We start from the raw sequence: 21,754 nt of genomic DNA, 5'->3' as shown, positions 1-21,754 counted from the left end.
TTGCCTCACAAACAGCTTTCAAAATTGTTTCATTGAATCGTAACTAACTTCAAAATGTTTAGACTCTCTCTCTACCCTAAGCCATCATTCCCAACTGCTGTGTCCCCTATACTCTCCTTCTAGAATATAATGGAAAGAGCATGGATTTGAGAGTCAGTTTTACCTGGATTTGAGTCTTTGATCTGCCTCTTATTAGTTCTGTGGCCTTGTACAGATTATTTAACTTTTCTGAATGTGTTTCTTGGTCTTGTAAAATTGGGGAAAGCATCTATCTTATAGGGTTGTGGTGAGAATTGAAATAACTTATATAGAAGGCTTAGCCCAGCTCCAGGCTCCTAGTAAATACTCAGTAAATAAGTTCTTAAAATTCTCTAAGGTTGAAGGAGGTAGCTTCTTTTTGATACCTTGGTCTTACCCTCCTCCACAATACCAACAGCTATTATGTGTCCCTCCTCTGCCCCTTGATGGCTCCCCTCTGCTTTGGCTGTCAACAAATGATATTAAGATGATGTTTGTCTGTTTGTATCCTTAACTCTCTACTAGTAAACTCCTTGAGGACAGGGACCATGCCATATTTATCATGGTATCCCCAATGCTTGGCTTATAGTTGGGACTCACTAAATGTTTATTGAGCTACATCCATTAGGAAAGCCTTCTAGAGACTTTTTTCTTGGTCATCCTGTTGCCTGATGATTTTGGACACACCCTTAGTCACTTGATTCAAGGTCTCCTGGATTAAACCAGAGGACGTGTGATGGTAGGAGAGAGGGTGGGGAGCCAGATGAAGAAGCAGGCGAAGCCTCCACTCTGCAGGTGTGAGTGCATGTGTGTATGTGTGTGGAGGTGCCTTGGCTTTTTATATATGAGAGTCAGGGTGTGTGTTTGGGTGTGTGTAAGGGTTAAACCTTATCAGGCCAGTTGTCACATTGCTTCTGAAGATAAGGAATAAGAGGACTTTCCAAAAAATGTTTCAAACATATAAAAACAATGCTAATTACATTTGTTGATATACTCTCCCCACCATATGTAATTCATAATCACATGCGCAGTAACAATGATTATGCTTATCCTAAAATGTCAGATTAACTTAGTTCTAAGTTTCATTTGATTACATCAGTCAAAATTAAGTATACTCAGCCTCGATTGTTTATAGCATGGACATTCACTCACAGAGAAATAAAGGAAATATGGCTTAGGACTGCAATGAAATTATCATTCTTTTTAACTAGCTTTTTTTTTTTTCAGTTTAGTTTAGTTTAGTTTAGTTCTACCATCCATGAACTGCTAATCAAAATAACAGATCAGGCATACATAAGGATTTTTTTTTAAAGAAGATATATTGTGTTCAACTTTTTCTCTCAACATATTATTATGAAAAATTTTAAACATACGGCAAAATCAAAAGAATTTTATAGTGAACACTTGTATACCCGTCACTTATATTCTACCCTTAACATTTTATCATACTTTTTAATCACATATTTACCCATCTGTCCATCCTTCTATCTATCTATCTACCCACCAATCCATAATATTCAAATACTGTTATATTTGAAGAGATTTGAGCTATATATTCTGTTTTGATTTTAGGTCAGTTTTATCTTTCCTTTATGTAGTAGTAGATAATTCTTAGGAATGAATTATAACTGATTTATAATGTTCTGAAAATATTTGGATTTCAGATGCAAATAAATCTATTTGTCTTCTCTGTCTCTAGTTCCAAAAGATGAGTCGTGGATATTCAGAAAACAACAATTTCCTAAACAATAACAACCAAATGGTGTTGGACATGATCCTTTACCCATTAATTGGAATCCACCAGACCATCAACTGGGAATCAGTGGCAAGGCTTGTGCCTGGATTAACGCCTAAAGAGGTAAATAACAGTCTTTCAGATATCTACTGAAAAGAAATCAGAAAAAGTGATCAATTTAAAGGAATAACTGTTGTACTAAGAAGAAATATTTGAGTTTTACATATTCATATGCACATATAAATACCGAATATGCATACATATGATGCAATTTGGCTAAATATAATCTATGTAAATTATATATTAACCCACCTGGTATGTTTAAATTCAAACTTATCTTACATGTTTACAAATGAATGGGTAGATAACATTTTTGTAAATCCAGTTTTATTAAATTGCTAACGCTATGCTTCTCAAACTTGAGTAATGTACAGACCTTTTTAAAGGAAAAAAAACTTGAAAACTCCCAATGATGACTTAAATTATTATTATAGTGGAAATTAAATGTGCACTAACAATACTGGGTATAAACACACCTATATGATCATAAACCAAATTTACATTTTATAGACACAAGTGAAAACTCAAACCAACACAATTCAAACTAATAAGCTTAATGTGATAAGTAATAGTGTTTTGCTGAAATTAAATTGCTGATTACAATGCAAATATTTGTGTAGCCTCTTGTGGCACAAAATTTTTTTGCGTTTAGCCTGTGCTGCCATGTGCCCTTCAAAGCCTTTACTCTTTCTCCACTTTTCTCTCTTTAACCCTCTACCGTGAAGCCGTGTGTTGTGCCAGGACATTACTTGCCTTCCCTTGGCACTAACACATCTCTTCTCTATACCAGGTTTCTTCTCCACATTGCCCCTTATTAAAATTAGCCGTGGGGGCTTCCCTGGTGGCGCAGTGGTTGAGAATCTGCCTGCCGATGCAGGGGACACGGGTTCAAGCCCTGGTCTGGGAAGATCCCATATGCTGCGGAGCAACTAAGCCCGTGCGCCACAGCTACTGAACCCGCGCGCCTACAGCCCGTTCTCCGCAACAAGAGAAGCCACCGCAGTGAGAAGCCCGCACACCGCAACGAAGAGCAGCCCCCGCTCACTGTAACTAGAGAAAGCCCGCACACAGCAATGAAGACCCAAAAGCAGCCAAAAATAAATAAATAAATAAATAAAATAAAAATTTTTTAAAATAAAAAATAAAAAAATAAAATTAGCCACGGACAATGAAAATATTTCTTGGTACCAACTTAATTTACAATTAATTTACAACAGAAAAGCAAATAGGCATGCAAATATTCTGTCATCCTAATGACCTGGATGATTTTATTAAGGTTATCCTCAGAATCAAAACTCACAATCTAAAAACTCTTCTAGGGAACTCTTAGGTTTCTGGTAATTCATCTGTGAACCCTGGTTGGAGAAACACTGACATCAGAATTTTTTGCTGTTAAAAGGAATCCTAAAGTGGATGAATCATCTCAGATTTCTAGAAGTAGAAAGGACATTAGTGATTTTACCCAGTAGGTTTTAAGCATATGCACCACTGCCTGGCCCATAATATACAGTCAATAAATACCTATAGGATCAGTGAATGAACCAAATTCTACCCTCTGCTTTTACAGCTGAGAAAACCAGTACCCACAGGGATTACTTGCCCTCGGTTATGTTATAGGTCTTTGTGAAATGATGAGGGAATTTATTATTAAGTGTATATTATCATTCCATAATCTATACTTTTTCATCTTTTGGATTTTTACATGTTAGGTTTTAAAACAAGGCAAACCTGTGAATTTGACTGTTTTTCCAACTTTTTATTGTGAATATTTTCAAACATACAGAAAAGTTAAAAGAATAGTATAGCATCCCTATATCCTTTATTTGGAGTCAGCAATTCTGGGTGTTTGCTTGATCTCTTTATGTAACTTTTTTTTTTTTTTTTTGACATTTAGAAGTAAGTTTCAGACATCACGATACTTCATAGACTGTAGCATACATCTTAAAATAAGGATATTATTACATAACTACAGTACCATGATCAAAGCTAAGAAAATTAACAATAACTCCATCTTATCATCTAATATCCACTGCATATTCAAATTCACTCCGTTGAGAACTTTTTTTTTGGCTGCACTTTGCGGCTTGCAGGATCTTAGTTCCCTGACCAGGGATTGAACCCGTGTCCCCTGTAGTGGAAGCACGGAGCCCTAACCACTGGACCACCAGGGAATTCCCAAGAAATTATTTTTTTAACTAAAATGCAACTGAATGTGAATCAGACTATTTTTAAGTAATGTGAATTTTTAATTCATTTCTTATTACTAAACAAGACATATCCTCAAAGAATACAAACACACACATAACACACACACACAAGGAAACAAGTGAAAAATCAGAATTATAAATCTGACCCTACCTAAAGTAAGCTGTTGAAACCTTGTATATATCCTTCCAGATTCTTTTCTGTTCATATATGAATTCTTAAAGTGGACATGTAACAAATGTACTACTTTGCTGCTTTGTTTTTCACGTAGCATATTGTGAACATCTTTATGTGTCAGTTGCTAGAGTTCTACATTTGATGACAGTATACTGTCATTCTTTTATTTGAGCTAAATCATAATTTATTGAACCTTTTATTGGATATTTAAGCTATTGTTTCCAACTTTTGACTACTGCAAATACCACTGTAACAAATATCTTATTCTTTTCTTAGGGGATAATCTCAGAAGCAGAATTGCTTTATTAGAGGGCATGTGCATTTTTAAGGCTTTTGTTACATATTGTCCACTGGAAGGGTCATCCATGTTGTACTCCAGTCAAAATAGCTGAGTGCCTGATCCTTGCACTTTATATATTAAGTATTATTTCTCTGTGTGTCTTTTCAAAATTCTTATTTATATGTAAATAAATATATATTTGATTTTAATAAATGTTATCACAGTTTTCATTTCTCTTTCTTTAAATCCTAAAGGATGAATGTTTTATATTTTATTGTTCCATATCCTTTTTCTATTTGTAAATTTTTTGTTTGTTACTAGTTTAATAACAGTTTTCTATGTATTGAATATATTAACCCTTAATCTAGCTTATTTTTCTCAGTTTTTTTCCAGCTATAAGTTATTAATGATAGTCTCTTGTATACAAACGTTTAAAAGTTTATGTTAAAAATCTGTGAATCTTTTACTTTGATGTTCTCCTTTTTTGTCATGTTTAGAAACCTTCTCAACCTGAAGACTGTGTATAATATAAAGTCACCTACATTTTGCGGACTACTTTTTATTTTACATTTAAATCTTGACTCCACTTGGGATTTTTTTTTTAATTATTTTTTGGTTGCATTGGGTCTTCATTGCTGCGCACCGGCTTTCTCTAGTTGTGGCTAACGGATGCTACTCTTTGTTGCGGTGCGCGGGCTTCTCATTGCGGTGGCTTCTCCTGTTGCAGAGCACAGGCTCTAGGCATGCGGGCCTCAGTAGTTGTGGCACACGGGCTCTAGAGTGCAGGCTCAGTAGTTGTGGCGCACAGGCTCTAGAGCGCAGGCTCAGTAGTTGTGGCACACGGACTTAGTTGCTCTGCGACATGTGGGATCTTCCCAGACCAGGACTCGAACCCCTGTCCCCTGCATTTGGCAGGCAGATTCTTAACCACTGTGCAACCAGGGAAGTCCCTGGAATTTTTTTAGTTTTAACTTTTTTCCTAATTACTAGTTAGTTGTCTCAACATTTATTGAATAGTCCATTCTTTATTACTGGTTTGAAATTTTACCTTCAGATCTATTTCTCGACTTACCATTCTAATCCATTGATCTATCTAATCCTATTGACCGTTCGTACTGACTTATTTTCAATATTGTTATACTATCTGGTGGACAAAAAAAACTGTATATATATATATTTTTTAAGGTTTATTTATTATTTTTTTATTTAATTTATTTTTGGCTGTGTCCGGTCTTAGTTGCGGCACGTGGGATCTTTGTTGAGGCATATGGGATCTTTCATTGCGGCGTGTGGGTTTTCTCTTCTCTAGTTGTGACGCACAGACTCCAGGGTGCGTGAGCTCTGTGGTTGTGGTGCGCCGGTTCCAGAGTGCGTGGGCTCTGTGGTTTGTGGCATGCAGACTCTCTAGTTGAGGTGCGCGAGCTCAGTAGTTGTGACATGCAAGCTTAGTTGCCCCGTGGCATGTGAGATCTTAGTTCCCTGACCAGGGATCAAACCCGCGTCCCCTGCATTGGAAGGCGGATTCTTTACCACTGGACCACCAGGGAAGTCCCAAAAATTATATATTTTTTAAGTTTCTTGAATGTTCTCTTAATCTCCCGGATTTTTTTTTTTTTTCATTTTGAAGTTGACCTGTTGGTATTTTGAAAGTGGAGAAAGGATGAATTAAAATTTTCTAGATAAGCATTTACCTTAGCTGAAATAATGTATCTAATTTTTCCAAAGTGACTATACCATTTTACATTTTCACCAGCAATGTATGAGGGTTCCAATTTCTCCACATCCTTGCCAACACTTTTATTATGTCTTTTTTATTATGGCCATCCTAGTGTGTGTGAAGTGTTAACTCATTATGATTTTGATTTGCATTTTCCTAATGGCTAATGATGTTGACCATCTTTCAATGTGCTTATAGGCCATTTATAGAGCTTCTTTGGAGAAATATCTATTCATATCCTTTGCCCATTTTTCAATTGCGTTATTTGTCTTTTTATCATTGAGTGGTAAGAGTTCTTTATGTATTCTAGATACAAGTCCCTTGTCAAACATGTGATTTGCAAATATTTTCTTCTATTTTGTGGACTGTCTTTTCATTTCCCTGATGGTGTCCTTTGAAGTACAAAGTTTTAAATTTTAATGAAGACTAGTATATCTAATTTTTCTTTGTTGCTTGTGTTTTTAGTGTTATATCTAAGAAACTATCACCTAACCAAGGTCATGAAGACTTTTACCTATATTGCCTTCTAATAATTTTATAGTTTTAGCTCTTATACTTAGTCTTTGACCTCTTTTGAGCTAATTTTCTTATATGGTGTGAGGTAGGGGGTCCAACCTTTCTTTTGCATATAGATATGTAATTTTTGCTTAAACACAAAAGAAGATTTAACAATGTACTTTAAATTATTCACAGTTCACTTGCTTTTTGTTTAAGCAATCATGTGTTCATTTCAAATATTCAGGTTTCATAATTTTCATATTTCGTAAGTATTAGAAATTGTTGTAAGCTTTGTTAAATAAGATAAATCTATGTTCAATTTCCAATATAGCTATAAGCGTTACCTAAAAGATATCAGAAGAATCTACAGTTTAAAAGCCTACCTAGGGCTTCCCTGGTGGCACAGTGGTTAAGAATCCGCCTGTCAATGCAAGGGACATGGGTTCAAGCCCTGGTCTGGGAAGACCCCACATTCCGCGGAGCAACTAAGCCCGTGCGCCACAACTTCTGAGCCTGCGCACCTAGAGCCTGCGCTCCGCAACGAGAGAAGCCACCGCAATGAGAAGCCTGCACACTGCAATGAAGAGTAGCCCCTGCTCGCTGCAACTAGAGAAAAGCCCGCTAGCAACAACAAAGACCCAACGCAGCCAAAAATAAAAAATAAATAAATTTATATTTTAAAAAAAGTCTACCTAACCACTTTCTCTGTTACAGAAAATAAACTCATTTTGTATGAAAAATGGATTCAATTAAATCACTTATATTCTTTATCCTATAGATGTACCTGTGAACCTGTACATTCTTCTAATCATTACAGCATTTTTTTTCTTTGCCAGGTCTTCATCACTGCTTTTTTCAGTCCTCATACTAAAATATTTTGTTTCTCATTTATCATATTAATTATTTTTATTTAATTTTAAGACTTTGCTTAAAGAGGTAGGCATACATACTGAGTATAATATTTTAGTCTAAACTTATGTATCATTTTGTTTTGTTTTTGTTTTTGTTTATTTTTTTGGCTGTGCCATGGGGCATGTGGGATCTTAGTTCCCTGACCAGGGATCGAACCCATGCCCCCTGCAGTGGAAGCATGGAGTCTTAACCACTGGACCACCAGGGAAGTCCTACACTTACGTGTCTTTTAAATGCATTTTCAAAGGACTAAGCCTTGAATAGGGATTTCTTTGTAGTAATAGTACTATAGTACTATTAGTAAACAATCTTTTCTGAAAATGGTGCTTAATATCTAGTGGGTACTTGATAAATTTTTGTGTAATAAATGAATGATGCCATACCCAATGCATTATTCACTTAACATATACGTGTATACATGATATATATTTTTCTCCTTTTGCACCTCCCAGATTACTTGGTCTGCTATGCAATTTGCCACCCATGTTGCTACTGATGGATATTTAAACATGAATGCTATGGAAGTGTTGTTTGACCAAGACCCGCATTTTATGTTGTGACGTAGTACACACTTAGAAATGACATTTTCATGAAGGACTACTTAGCCTTATTATACTTAATGCACTCTTGGTATTTTCTAATCTATTGTATTTGATTTCTTTTTTTTTAGTTGCTAATCTGGACTTTTCTAAATTGATTCCGTGACTAACAATGGGTTAAGGGAAAACACTGTTCTAGAACAAACTGCCCAAATATGTGTCCGTGAAGTGTTACTACAGTATTTTGTGCATGGTGAACCTCACTGTTAGTAAGAACAAAGACTCATTATTTTAATAAAGAAAATCTAGTGTTACAAATCAGATACTTTTTGTTTTTTTTTTCTTTGAAGGTTAGAATTTGGTTTTGTTCCTGGTGGAAACTCAGTGTGAAAATAAAAGCCAAGTTTTTAACTAAATTATTAAAATTATCAACTGATGATAGACGTAGACCATGGGGAAATATGGTTGATAAAGGCATTCTTCATTTTTCTACAAGAGCATAAATACATTATGCCTTTGAGTTAAAGCATATTTTTTTAAAAACTACCTTGAATTTTAAAAAAGAAAAAAGTAAGTCAGAGGCTTTCATGTATTGAAATGTGCACTAATTTTCTAGATGTTACCCAAGAGATTAATATTCACTTATAAAAAATGATTTAAAACCCCCCAGACATACATTTCCTTCCTTTATGTCATTACAGTGTGCAAAGAGGTTTGATGAACTGAAGAACAGTGGAAGCTCACCTGTGGACAACCACTATAGTCCCCTCATGGCTGCTGGAGAGAGTCCTGTTGAAACTTTAGCCACGTATATCAAATCCTCGCTTCTTGGCACACAAAGAGAATTTCAGGAGACTCCAGTTGGTCAGGATGCAGTTTCTAAAACAGGTAAGGTTTTAAAAACAAAATGCCGTGCTTGTCCTTATGACAGTTCTACAAAATACTATGTATTCCCATCAACTTTTCTTTATGTAAAGGCTAATAGAAACATTAATAGAAAAATCTATTAGTATTTGTATTTTCCTGAGCTTTAGAAATTTGTCTTGCTGTATTTAAAAAAAAAGTATAGATGTTAACATACAGGTCAAACACTATTACCCAAAAGAGCTTTTTACTGTATCAAAATTTACTACTCCAGTCCATTAGCCTATTTATGTTATGTTGTAAATTTTAAAGGGATTTGACCTGTACCTTTTACTTAATTTTTTTTTTTTACTGGGAGAATCTTGCTTGCCTCTCATGTTGTCTTTTCTACAGCTCCCCTCTATTGGAGTCAGCAGTAGCTTCAGATGACATAGCAGCAGTGTAGAAGTGATGTTTTCCACAACTTCATTGGAAATAATAACTGGTTTTAGAAATCTTCAGTGTAGTGAATTATTTTAATTTCAGCAGCAGCAGAGTATTGATATAAAAATTTGCGTCAGGAAGAGAAAACTATATGTAGGCTTTTGAAAATTTGACCCCATCCCTTCACACCATGTTAGTATTTTTTAAATCTTCAGTGTAATGTTAACAATTTGTGATCCTTTTTTCGTACTGTTTTTTTCCATATACCTTTAGAAATATTAAGGCACCTGACAAAGTACCATATTTAAGTGCTCTTGGAAACCATGAATTTATAGTATAACCATTCAGTAAGTAAAAACCCATTCTCAGTTAGAAATGCTAACCTCCCCCCTTTGTTTTTGTATGTGTTTGTTTCTGTATTTAAGGAAGACATAGTATAGCTTCCACAAGGAATTGTTCTTCAGAAAGTGAAAATTGTACTACTCATAATGGTGGAGAAAAGACTGAAGAATCTGAAGGGTAGGAGGCTGGTTCTTTGCTAGATAAGCTTTAATATGAATATCAACTTTAAATTATAAAAATATGATTGCTAATTTTATATATCAGTTACCATAATTTAGGATTTTCACATTACGCAATTGCTGAAATAATTGAAATGAGGGTAGTTGATGTGTTGAACTATAAACAATTGCTTGATAGGTAAACGTATGGCTTATTCATATTACTTATAAATTGGACAACAGTTTTCCACTTTAAAAATTCATTTTCATCTTGTAAGTATTAGAAATAACATCTATTAACATAAAATTTTGAAAAGTAAATTTTAAAACCCAAAGAAAGGTCTCTGCCATTAGTTCTCCAACTTTATTAAAGAAACTGGATGTGTGTTTTAGAACTATTTGAATATAATTACTCATTGTAGAAATATTTAAAAATTAAAATACATCTTTCGATATAATGCAAGTTTTGATAATTTTGTATTGTTTTGTGTATTTTATATACAATGAACTGCACGTATTTAAGTATTCACTTTGATGAGTTTTAGCCATATAACCAATGAAGATAAAGAACATTTTCATCATCTCTAAAAGCTCCTTTGTATGTTTTCAGTTCTGATAGTTTTTTATAACAGCTTTATTGATATATAATTCACATACCATAACATTTATCCTTTTGAAAAGTTCTGGAGATGGATGGTGGTGATAATTGCACATCAATATGAGTGCACTTATTGCCAGTGAACTGTACATTTAAAAATGGCAGATTTTATGTTATGTGTATTTATTTACCACAATAAAAAAATTCACCCTTTTATAGTTTAGTGAATTTTAGTTTATTCACATAGATTTTTTTTTTTTTTCGGCCACACCGCGTGGCTTAGTTCCCTGACCAGGGATTGAACCCACGCCCCCTGCATTGGAAGCACAGAGGTTTAACCACTGGACTGCAGGGAAGCCCCCCCTCACATAGATTTTTAACTGATAAACGTTTTGTGTATGGCACAAAAATTTATCTGATAAATTAATTAGGATTATCTAATTTCATTTTGTGGCCCAAAAAGCCACAGAAATTTCATACTTCATTATACCAGCCATTACCTGTTTATATTTTGACCACAATTTCTTTGAAAGAAAAACTTGCAAAGTTACTTAAATTCCTTTGACTTTGACAGAGCATTGATTATTAATCCTTTTTCTGTAGCCAATTTTATTTCAAATGTAATTTCTCTGTATTAAAATTGTTTGAAGTTCAATTAAACACACATTAAATTCATATTATAGGGTAGTCTGTCACTTCCTATCTAATCTCTTCCTTTTGTAATGACATGAAGGCAGTTGTGGATCACACTAGTGTTTCTTTTTGTGGTGATGTAATTTTCAAGAGCATATAAATTCAAGGAGTTTATAATTTTTGAAGCAATCTTTCTGATGCATCATCTAAACTTATTCTTAAATTGTTTTTTAAATATGTAAATAAGCACATTGTAGTCTTAAGAATTTTTTAACCACATTTACTAATTTATATTTATTGAATGCCTAGAAACAAGCATTCTTGCTGTTAAAAATAACAAAGTAAAAAAAAAAATAACAAAGTAGCTATGCTAATTTTTTGATACTTCAATGAATAATTTTAACTGTTTTTCCTATTTATTAATAGTAAGAAAATTTTAGTATTTAATCTATATCTCCCTCCCATACCCATTACCATGTAAAAGTGCTGTTTTATGTTCTTCACAAGAATTAGAATGTATAATTTAAATTTTCTTTGTGAATTGGTATTTTTAAAAACATTATAATTAACTTATAATTTGAAAATAACTGTAAAACCCTGTAAATTATAAGTTCTGTAGTAAAAATATTTTTATTTGTTTTATTAAATCAATAGCTTAACTAAAATTAGTCAATTTTCAGATACAGATCAGGTTAGCAAGACACTTATGAAAACTTCTGAATGTCAGACCCTGTGAAACTGATGTGTGGTTAAAACCTTGAAAAATATCTTGTTCTCATACTTCCAATAAATGTCAATATTATTGGCTCCTCTTCTAAAATTCTAATAATTTCATTTCTGTGTAACATTTTTTATGAAGGCCAAACATGGTGATCCATGTATGTGATGAAGCAAAAAACTTGAAAGAAGATTTTATTTGCCCACGAGATCTTTTGATATCAGAAATGAAGTACTTTGCTGAATATTTATCTGTGGACGCCCAGCGCTGGGAAGAGGTGGACATTTCAGTTCATTGTGACGTTCACATTTTCAACTGGTTGATAAAATATGTTAAAAGGAACACTAAGGAGAATAAAGATTGTGAGATGCCCACTTTAGGTAAAAGACAATCTATTGCTTATTTTGTAGTGCAATTTTTGTGTCAGCTGGAAGTTGCTTCAGGCCAAACATGGAATGTGGAAAATTGTTCAAACATTAGTATTTATGCTCAGATTAGTAATCACCTTTTAGGAAACTGATACCTCACCCTTTCTAAGCCAATTATAGTGAATTTATGGCAAATGGACAGGTCTCTAGATCAGCTATTTTCACTGTATGGTACAGTGACCGACCACTGGAGTCCTAAAGATCGTTTTAGAGGATCCACAAGGTCAAGAGAATCTGCTTAATAATGCCAGGATGTTGCTTGTCTTTCTGTGTTGACATTTGTTCAGATGGTGCAGAAGTAATGGAGGGTAAAACTGTTGGAGCTTTAGCACACATCAAGCAAGGAGCATCACACTGTATTAGTGGTCACTGTGTTCTTCAACACCATGTGCTCATAGGAAAAAAGAAAACAAAAAAAGTTTCACTTAAGAATATCCTTGATGAGGCAGTAAATATTACTAATTTTATTAACTCTTGACTCTTGAGTATACATCGTTTTGATATTCTGTGTAATGACACAGGAAGTGCATTCCTGCTACACACCAAAGTATGATGGTTGTCTGAAGGAAAAGCATTTGTACAGTTACTTGAGTTGCAAACTAGCTGCTTTTTTACGAAACCATTTTTACTTGGAAGAATGGCTGACAAGTTATGGTTATTCAGACTTAGGCATTTGGCAGATATTTTCTCTCTCTCTCTTTTTTTTTTTTTTTGGCCATACCGTGCAGCTTGCGGGATCTCAGTTCTCCGACCAGGGATTGAACCCAGGCCACGACAGTGAAAGCCCAGAATCCTAACCAGTAGGCCACCAGGGAACTCCCCAGACAAATATTTTCTTGAAAATGAATTAAATGAGCCAGTCAATTAAAGGGAAACAACTAACAATATTTGTTGCCAATGATAAAATTCAAGCTTTCAAGTAAGAGAGTATTGGAAAACTTGTATCTGCTTGCATGTGCTTGACAATTCCTCTGTACTTAAAGATGTTTCTGATGAGACTGGTGAGATTTTGTGTGTGTGTGTGTATTGTGCAATGAAATGTTTCAACATTTGGAAGATTTGCATAACTCAGTGAACCAATATCTTCCTAATGACCAATGCATGATGTTAAAAAAAATCATGCATGGGTTGAAGGTCCACTCAAAGTACAAGATAAATCAGTGGATTTTGAGATAGCAGAATAGGAAAAGTTCATTGATATGATTTCAATTCCCATTGCAACTAACCTTTAAGAAAGACTACTCAGAAATTCAATGTGGAAACAGATACGAGAATCTAACTGTCTTCCCTTAAGTCAGACATTGAAGAGATTTATAAAAAATGTCAAACAGTGTTATTTTCACTTTTTTTTTGTTTCTATTGGGAAATAGTTATTTTTCATAAAATATGTTAATATGTAATTAGTTCATTATTTTTAAATGAATTAATATTTTTTTTAATTTCTGTTTTAATTTCCAATATGGTAAATACTGATAGATATAACCCACATAAGCAAAAGCTCTCCAGGAATTTCAGTTTTTAAGATTTTTTTAACGTGGTTTTGAGAGCAAAAGTTTGAGAACCAGTGTTCTAGAGGATCGGAAGACTAATTACTAAGTAATCTTTTTGCGGCATTGACTTGTATAGGAAATCACACTGGTGGTTTAATAAAGTCTTTCTGTGCACTAGAATTGCAATTTACAGTAGTAGCAAAATATTTCTAAACTCTTGTTAGTAACTAAACCTATACTGACAGTATATAAGAAGTCTTCTGAGGAAGTTCATAATTTAATACATTTTTGTGACCAAATTAATAGAAAAGGTTTCTAATGGTCCTTAAAATTACAAAATTGCTAAATCAAAATTTTCAATCAGTCAGAGCCCAGAGATTCCAGACCATGGAGATATGTATGTGTGAAATAAAAATCAAAATACGTAGAGAGAAAAATATTACTGTTTGATCTAGCATGTTTAAGAACATAGTAAAGGTTGAAAAAGTGGTGCAAAACTAGTCTCTGTAATCTTGGACCTTAAATCAGTGGCTACAAATGTAAGCTTTTATAAAGGCAATCTTTATTCTAACTAGGAAAACTACCAAAATGCTTAATTAAATTGCTAATAATCCAGACCTTGTGTCTTAACTGGAATGGGTTATATTATAGATTCTTGAGGAACTTTTTCACCAGCTCTTTCCTCCCTTTACCTTTGCTCTTTGAGAACCTTTAATCTAGAATTGTTACTTAAGGAAAGATTGGGATTACTTATTTTAATCATTGCCTGCATAGTCCTTTATTTAGGGGGATTGTCTTAGTACTATAATGGTAAAAATCACAGTTGTTTTCTTTTTCTTAAAAATATACCTCATGGGAGATGACTGAGGTTGTTTTACTAAAATGATAGCATCAGCCAGCATCCCCCTTTCCCTGGTTGTGCCTCCGAAGTCTGCCTTTAGAAAGTAATTTTGCATTTCTGCAATAGTAAATTTTATATTATCTTTCAGAATCTTTTAAATTAAGTATTTGTTCATAACAATCATTTGAACCACATTTGAAGTAGCTCCACTGTCATTTTTGTGTGATGAGTTATATTCACAATTTTAATTATCTTTTTCCCTGGTTTAGTTAAGGAGTTTGCATATATCATATCTTTAGCCGGAGTCTTTTTACTTGATATGAATCTAATTCCAAGGCAAATTTACTATGCATTTTCTCTATACTGTAAGTTTTAACATTGCGTTTTCTTTCTTTCATGTATATAAGCCATAGTAAGCTTTTATTAAATTGTTCTTATTAAAGTAACATCCTCTTTTAAGGTGAGAAGGAGCCTGTTCTAAGGAGATTGAGGTACAAATCAAAAGGAGAATTTAATTTTTCTCTCTTTTTTTTTAGAGCCAGGAAATGTCATTTCAATTCTTATTTCGTCAGAATTTTTGAAAATGGATTCATTAGTAAGTATTAAAAAGAGATTCAAGCTCTTCTATTCACCCATACTTGATTTAACATATAACTTGATGTTTCCTTCAAGTATCTGGAAAATTCTAAGACATCTTCCTGAAGTAGCTGTTAATTCAAGAGTGTGATTCATTAGAATAAACTGCTGGTGTTTGGAGGTACTTTGTTCTATTGGGAAGGCTATTGTTAAGGCTACTATATATCATTAGTATATGATGCCTATAAAACAAACAATTTATCCTGAAGGGAGGAGTTAGCTGTTGCATTAGATGAAACTAAACAGAATTAATTTTACCCCAAAAGGGATTTTGCTCTGAAACCAAATTAAATGAAAATTAATTGGAATACATTTGTTTTACTATTTAAGTAATTGGTTTAAGCATGTTTTACTTATTTGTGTCTTTCATTTATAGTTCAGTGAATTAAGAACAAATACTCAACTACTAAAAAATGTAATTTTATATGTGTAAACCACATGCTCATGTCTGTTGTTTAAGAATAGTTGATAAAACATAAAAGCATAATATATGCATATACATATCAAGCTCTAACATTAAATATATTTGTTTTTCTTCTTTTTCCTTTTATTTAATAAATTTCTTTATTGTTCAAATGTTTTTTATACGTTTTTGTGGTTTAAATTAACATTTAAATGAATATTTGCTTTTAACCTCTGGTAAAACTAAGCAGAGCAAAATACACCTTTGCTGTGTTAACAGATGTGAAGTTTATTTGTTTGAAGTTTTATTAGTTCCCTGTATTCTTTGTACTCCTTAGTCCCTCTCCTTTCAGTTGTTGGTATTTATTGCTTCAGGGGAGGGTTATAGAAAAAAAGCAGAGACTAAAAGAGTCTCTGAGTTTTGATTTTTGAAATCTAAGCCCTAAAGGATGATTTTTATGCCATAGCAAAATATTTAGAAGAATGCATAATTAACCAGTGCTGTTTTTCCCCAAAACCCAAATCTACCTCAAAAAGTAAATAAATATACCTCACAGTGAAGAAAGGGGAAGAAAGTTAGAGAGCAAGCACAACACAACTGAGAAAACCCTGAAGTGACTGAAATTGTGTTTCTGCCACTCAGAGAAACGGAGGCTTAAAATTATCACTAAGTTTAGTTATAGGAAGTCACATATCTTGTACCCTTGAGTTTGTGGACTAAAATTTATATCTGCCACAGTCATGAAAGATGTTCATTACATTATCGTTCAAAATATTCTAAGAAGTGTGAAAATTATTTTTCTAGCTGTGTTTGTACAAATTTGGCCTGCTAGACCACTTTGGAACAGTGTAGATTAACCCAAATAGGCAGAACTAAGTTACTGTGTAGCAATACATGGATTAGGCTTTTAATGAATCTTATCTTTGAAAAGTATTGGTATGACATTATCCTTTATGCTACTATCTTCAATATTCATTTTCTATTGTGTTTTTTGTTTAGGTTGAACAATGTATTCAGTATTGCCACAAAAATATGAATGCCATAGTAGCTACCCCATGCAACATGAACTGTATTAATGCAAATCTTCTTACACGTATAGCTGATCTGTTCACACACAGTGAAGTTGATGATTTAAAGGACAAGAAAGATAAGTTTAGGAGGTAATTTTTAAATTTTAATTTAATTAATTTATTTTTTTAAAACTTTTGGTGGCACCGCACGGCATGTGGGTCTTAGTTCCCTGACCAGGGATCGAACCTGCACCCCCTGCAGTGGAAGCGCAGAGTCTTAACCATTGGATCACCAGGGAAATCCCTAAATTTAATTTTAAAAGCAATGTTCCTATTAGAAGAAATGTATTATTTCTATTTCATTTTAGTAAAAATTCTGTATTTAGAATATATTTAGAAATCTGTTTCCATTTTATTTTAAATGAAGTAAAATATATCCTGAGCCAGTGGCTCAGGTAAAAATTAGTAATTAAATTGGTTACTCTGAATAAGGCACATATAAGCAGATTGTAGTGGTGAATTATGTTAAAAATTATTAAGACAGGCCTTAGTATAAAGGGGAAGAGTGGTATGAGATGAGGTCAGCAGCACTTAGGGGCTGTTTAAGTCATAGCAAGGAGTGTGTACTTTATTCTAGGTGGAATGGAAGCAGAGGAGTGGCATGATCTGATTTGTTTTTAAGAGCTCAGTCTATTCTATGTGGAGAATAGACTATAAGAATATAAGAAGCAAGACCTATTAGAAGTCTAGTGCAGCAGTCTAGTGAGAGATGAAAGGCTTTGGACTAGAGTGGAGGCAGGGGAGCTGGAAGAAAGTAGATGGATTCAGAATATGTTAATAGAAAGATTCGACAGATTTTCAAATGGAATGATGTGGGAAGAGAGAGAGTATTTTAGGATAATTACTAGGTTTTAAGGTTGAGCAACTAAGCGTGCTAGTGTCATTAATAGAGAGGGCAATGACTGGGGTGAGGGGAGTCAGGAGATGGGTTTAGGTCTTGTTAAGATAATTTAATATATTTAATATACTTCTTGGACACACAGGTAGGATGGCAGGGAGATAATTGGATATGTAAGTCTGAAGTTTAGGTCAGAGGTCAGGGCTTAAAATAGAAATATAAGAATAGGTGAGGTTTGAAACCATGGAAGTGAATGAGATTTCCTAACAATACCATATGTTCTCCACTGAATTGCAGTGGCACCTTTACTGTAAATCAGGAGACTATACATGTGAGGTCTCTTTCTGAATTCTCCATTTTGTTCTGTTCATTTCTTTGTCTGTACTTTTATCAGTAGCACACTGTCTTAAGTACAGTAGCTTTCTAATATTTTTTGGTATCTAGTAATCTGAATTCTCCAGCTTTGCCTTCCTTCAAGATTGATGTTTTGGTCATTTTATATACTTTGCATTTCCATATGAATTTTATAATCAGCCTGCCCATTTTCTCTTTCTTTCCCTCTCATACACATACATACACACACGCAACCCTGCAGATTTGAGGGTTAATATTCAACCTGTAGATTTGGAAAGAGACATCTTAATAATATTGAGTCTTTCAGTTCATGAACACGGTATAACCCTCCACTTATTTTAGCAATGTTTTATAGTTTTTAGTGAGAGATATTTTTCCTTTTTTAACTAAATTTATTCCTAGGCATTTGAATTTTTTGGTGCTATTGTAAATGCTATTTTTTTTAAAATTTTTATTTATTATTTATTTATTATTTATTTTTTGCTGTGTTGGGTCTTCGTTTCTGTGCGAGGGCTTTCTCTAGTTGCGGCAAGCGGGGGCCACTCTTCATCGCGATGCGCAGGCCTCTCACTATCGCGGCCTCTCTTGTTGCGGAGCACAGGCTCCAGACGCGCAGGCTCAGTAGCTGTGGCCCACGGGCCCAGCCGCTCCGCGGCATGTGGGATCTTCCCAGACCAGGGCTCGAACCCGTGTCCCCTGCATTGGCAGGCAGATTCTCAACCACTGCGCCACCAGGGAAGCCCTGTAAATGCTATTTTTATTTATTTTATTTTCTAACTGTTAGCAAGAGAGTATTGATAAAGACTGTCCAACATTTGGAGGTTCAACAAGGGAGGAGCCAGTGAAGAGCCTGAGGAGGAGGAGCCAGGGGGTCAAAGGGAAGGCAGAAGGAAAGAGGGTTTCAAAAAGGAATCACTTCAAGAAGGAATCACTTCAAAGGAAGTGATTAAGTGGTCAAATGTGTGGAATGCTGCTACCATGTAGAGTAAGATGAGAACAGAAATGTGGCCAATTGGATTTAAACAACTTTTTTCCAGATGTTTTGCTCTGAATGATTTCAGAAAAATTCAGCAGTAGCTATTAAAGATAGGTAGGCTCAAGAAAGGATTTTTTTTTAAGAAGGGAGATACTAGATTATATATATATATGCTGATCAGGATGAGGATGATTCATTATAGTGGGAGAAATTGATAGTGCAGGGAATTATCTAAGAGTTTAGTCCTTAAGGGGAATGAGACACAGGGGAATTATCCAAGAGCTAAATACTTGAAAATGGAATCGGGATCCTAAATCCAGATTGGCCTTTATTTTTTATTTTGTTTTGGCGGGGGGGGTGGTTTTTTGCTCTTATTTATTTTTTATTTTTTTTAACATCTTTATTGGAGTATAATTGCTTTACAATGGTATGTTAGTTTCTGCTTTATAACAAAGTGAATCAGTTATACATATACATATGTTCCCATATCTCTTTCTTCTTGCATCTCCCTAGATTGGCCTTTAATAGCAGTCATTACTTGAGAGAAAATGGAGACAGTCAGGGTGTACACTTGGAATTAATGACATACTTAAAAGACTTAAAGTTCATGCAGAACGTTATTATATTATGCATAGTAATAAAGTATTAACATTTATTGAATGTTTAATACTGTCTGGCACTCTTTAAAAAGGACTATCTCATTTAACCCTCATAAAATCTTATGCATTTGAAATTACTAACCCCATTTCATAGATGGAGAAAATAAGGTTCAAAGATGTTAAGTTGCCAAAGATCACATACCAAATTATTGATAGACCCCGGATTGTTAAATTTCCAAAATCCTCGGTCTTGAATATTCCTTAACAAAGGACTGAAAGAGGAGTAGATATCCATCTGTCTCATTTTTCTTGTGAAAATGGATTCTTGATCAGGCAGTTCTCATTAGTAGGTTTATTTACTTAGAACACTAAAAATTTATGATAAATTCCCAAGGAAGGGCTCTCTAAGGATTTATTAGTCTTATTTTCTACATGTGCAGATAGGTCAGTGTTTATTTTCATCACTATCAAGTACCTTTAATAAAGTAGATATAAAAAATTAATTTGTTGTTCATTTGTTCTTAATAGTAAACTTTTTTGTAAGAAGATTGAGAGACTATTTGATCCTGAGTACTTGAATCCAGATTCTCAGAATAATGCAGCAACATTATACAGGTACAGTGATATGTTTTTCTTTGGTATGCTATATAATGCAGCTAAATTCTTTAATTTTACTACATTTGAAATTTTCTTCATGGATGTTTTTGTATCTCCTTTTTTGTTGTTGTTTTTTAATTTTTTAAATTTTTAATACAATTTTAATTTTTTTAGATATTTATTTATTTATTTTGGCTGCACCCGGTCTTAGTTGTGGCACATGGGATCTTTAGTTGCAGCATGAGGGATCCTTTAGTTGTGGCATGCGGACTTCTTCAGTTGTGGCATGTGAATGAACTCTTAGTTGAGGCATGCATGCGGGATCTAGTTCCCCGACCAGGGATTGAACCTGGGCCCCCTGCATTGGTAGTGTGAAGTCTTACCCACTGGACCACCAGGGAAGTCCCAGATTTTTTATACAATTTTTAAAGGTTACTTTCCATTTACAGTTATTACACAATATTGGCTATATTCCTTGTGTTGTACAATACATCCTTGAGCCTATCTTATACCCAATAGTTTGTATCTCCCACTCCCCCACCTCTATTTTGCCCCTCCCTACCCTCTCCCCACTGGTAACCACTAGTCTGTTCTCTGTATCTGTGAGTCTGCTTCCTTTTTGTTATATTCACTAGTTTGTTGTATTTTTTAGATTCCACATATAAGTGATAACATATAGCATTTGTCTTTCTCTGTCTGACTTATTTCACTTGGCATAATGCCCTCCAAGTCTATGTATGTTGCTGCAAATGACAAAATTTCATTTTTTATGGCTGAGTAATATTCCATTGTGTGTGTGTGTGTGTGTGTGTGTGTGTGTGTGTGTGTATGTGTGTATACCACATCTTCTTTATCCATTCATCTGTTGATGGAACTTAGGTTGCTTACGTATCTTGGCTATTACAAATAATGCTGCTATGAACATTGTGGGGTGCATGTATCTTTTTAAATTAGTGTTTTGGGTTTTTTTTTTTTTTTTTGGATATATACCCAGGAGTGGAATTGCTGGGTCATATGGTAGTTCTATTTTTAGTTCTTTGAGAAACCTCCATACTGTTTCCACAGTGGCAGCACCAATTTACATTCCCACTAACAATGTACAGGGGTTCCCTTTTCTCCACATCCTTGCCAACATTTGTTATTTATGTTCTTTTTGATGATATCCATTCTGATGGATGTGAGGTGATACCTCCTCGTGGTCATGATTTTCATTTCCCTGATGATTAGATGTTGAACATCTTTTCATGTGCCTTTTGGACATCTGTATTTCCTCTTTGGAAAAATGTCTATTCAGTTCCTCTGCCCGTTTTTTAATAGGGTTGATTGTTTTTTTGATTGTGTCTTTGTGTTATAGATGCTGTTTGTGTAAGAAACTTTTAACAAAAGAAACAGAAAGAAGAATTCCTTGCATTCCTGGAAAAATCAATGTGGATCAACACGGAAATATTATCTACATTCATATAAGGTGTAGTGAAAAGAAAATACAGCTTTTTAAATGTGAATTAATAGTGTATTTATTAAAAGCAAAACTACTCTTATAAGGAATAGGATAATATCTTTTCTGCACAGGATCCAACTTTGATTTAGAAAGGTGCTACTTTCAAAACAAAGTTGTTGTAAAAGCTTTATTTTATCTTGAAAGATA

The 21,754-nt window shown here is 34.1% G+C and overlaps 1 protein-coding gene across 3 annotated transcripts in view; it reads left to right on the top strand.

The window, feature by feature from the left end:
* Nucleotides 1–21,754, top strand: part of SANBR (SANT and BTB domain regulator of CSR) — a 69,778-nt gene that overhangs the window by 3,145 nt on the left and 44,879 nt on the right. For all 3 annotated transcript variants that reach the window (XM_007189699.2, XM_007189700.2, XM_007189698.2), the window contains 8 exons: nucleotides 1,718–1,876; nucleotides 8,843–9,029; nucleotides 9,854–9,947; nucleotides 12,019–12,257; nucleotides 15,173–15,231; nucleotides 16,675–16,835; nucleotides 20,041–20,127; nucleotides 21,464–21,574. In XM_007189699.2, coding sequence (XP_007189761.2) covers nucleotides 1,727–1,876; nucleotides 8,843–9,029; nucleotides 9,854–9,947; nucleotides 12,019–12,257; nucleotides 15,173–15,231; nucleotides 16,675–16,835; nucleotides 20,041–20,127; nucleotides 21,464–21,574 — 1,088 coding nt within the window. In that variant the 5' untranslated portion in view covers nucleotides 1,718–1,726. The remainder of the gene's footprint in view (nucleotides 1–1,717; nucleotides 1,877–8,842; nucleotides 9,030–9,853; nucleotides 9,948–12,018; nucleotides 12,258–15,172; nucleotides 15,232–16,674; nucleotides 16,836–20,040; nucleotides 20,128–21,463; nucleotides 21,575–21,754) is intronic.

Source organism: Balaenoptera acutorostrata, chromosome 12, assembly GCF_949987535.1.
Source record: "Balaenoptera acutorostrata chromosome 12, mBalAcu1.1, whole genome shotgun sequence".
Classification (NCBI taxonomy): Eukaryota; Metazoa; Chordata; class Mammalia; order Artiodactyla; family Balaenopteridae; genus Balaenoptera; species Balaenoptera acutorostrata.
Note: the sequence above shows the minus strand (reverse complement) of the source record. Positions and strands in the feature narration are given on the sequence as shown.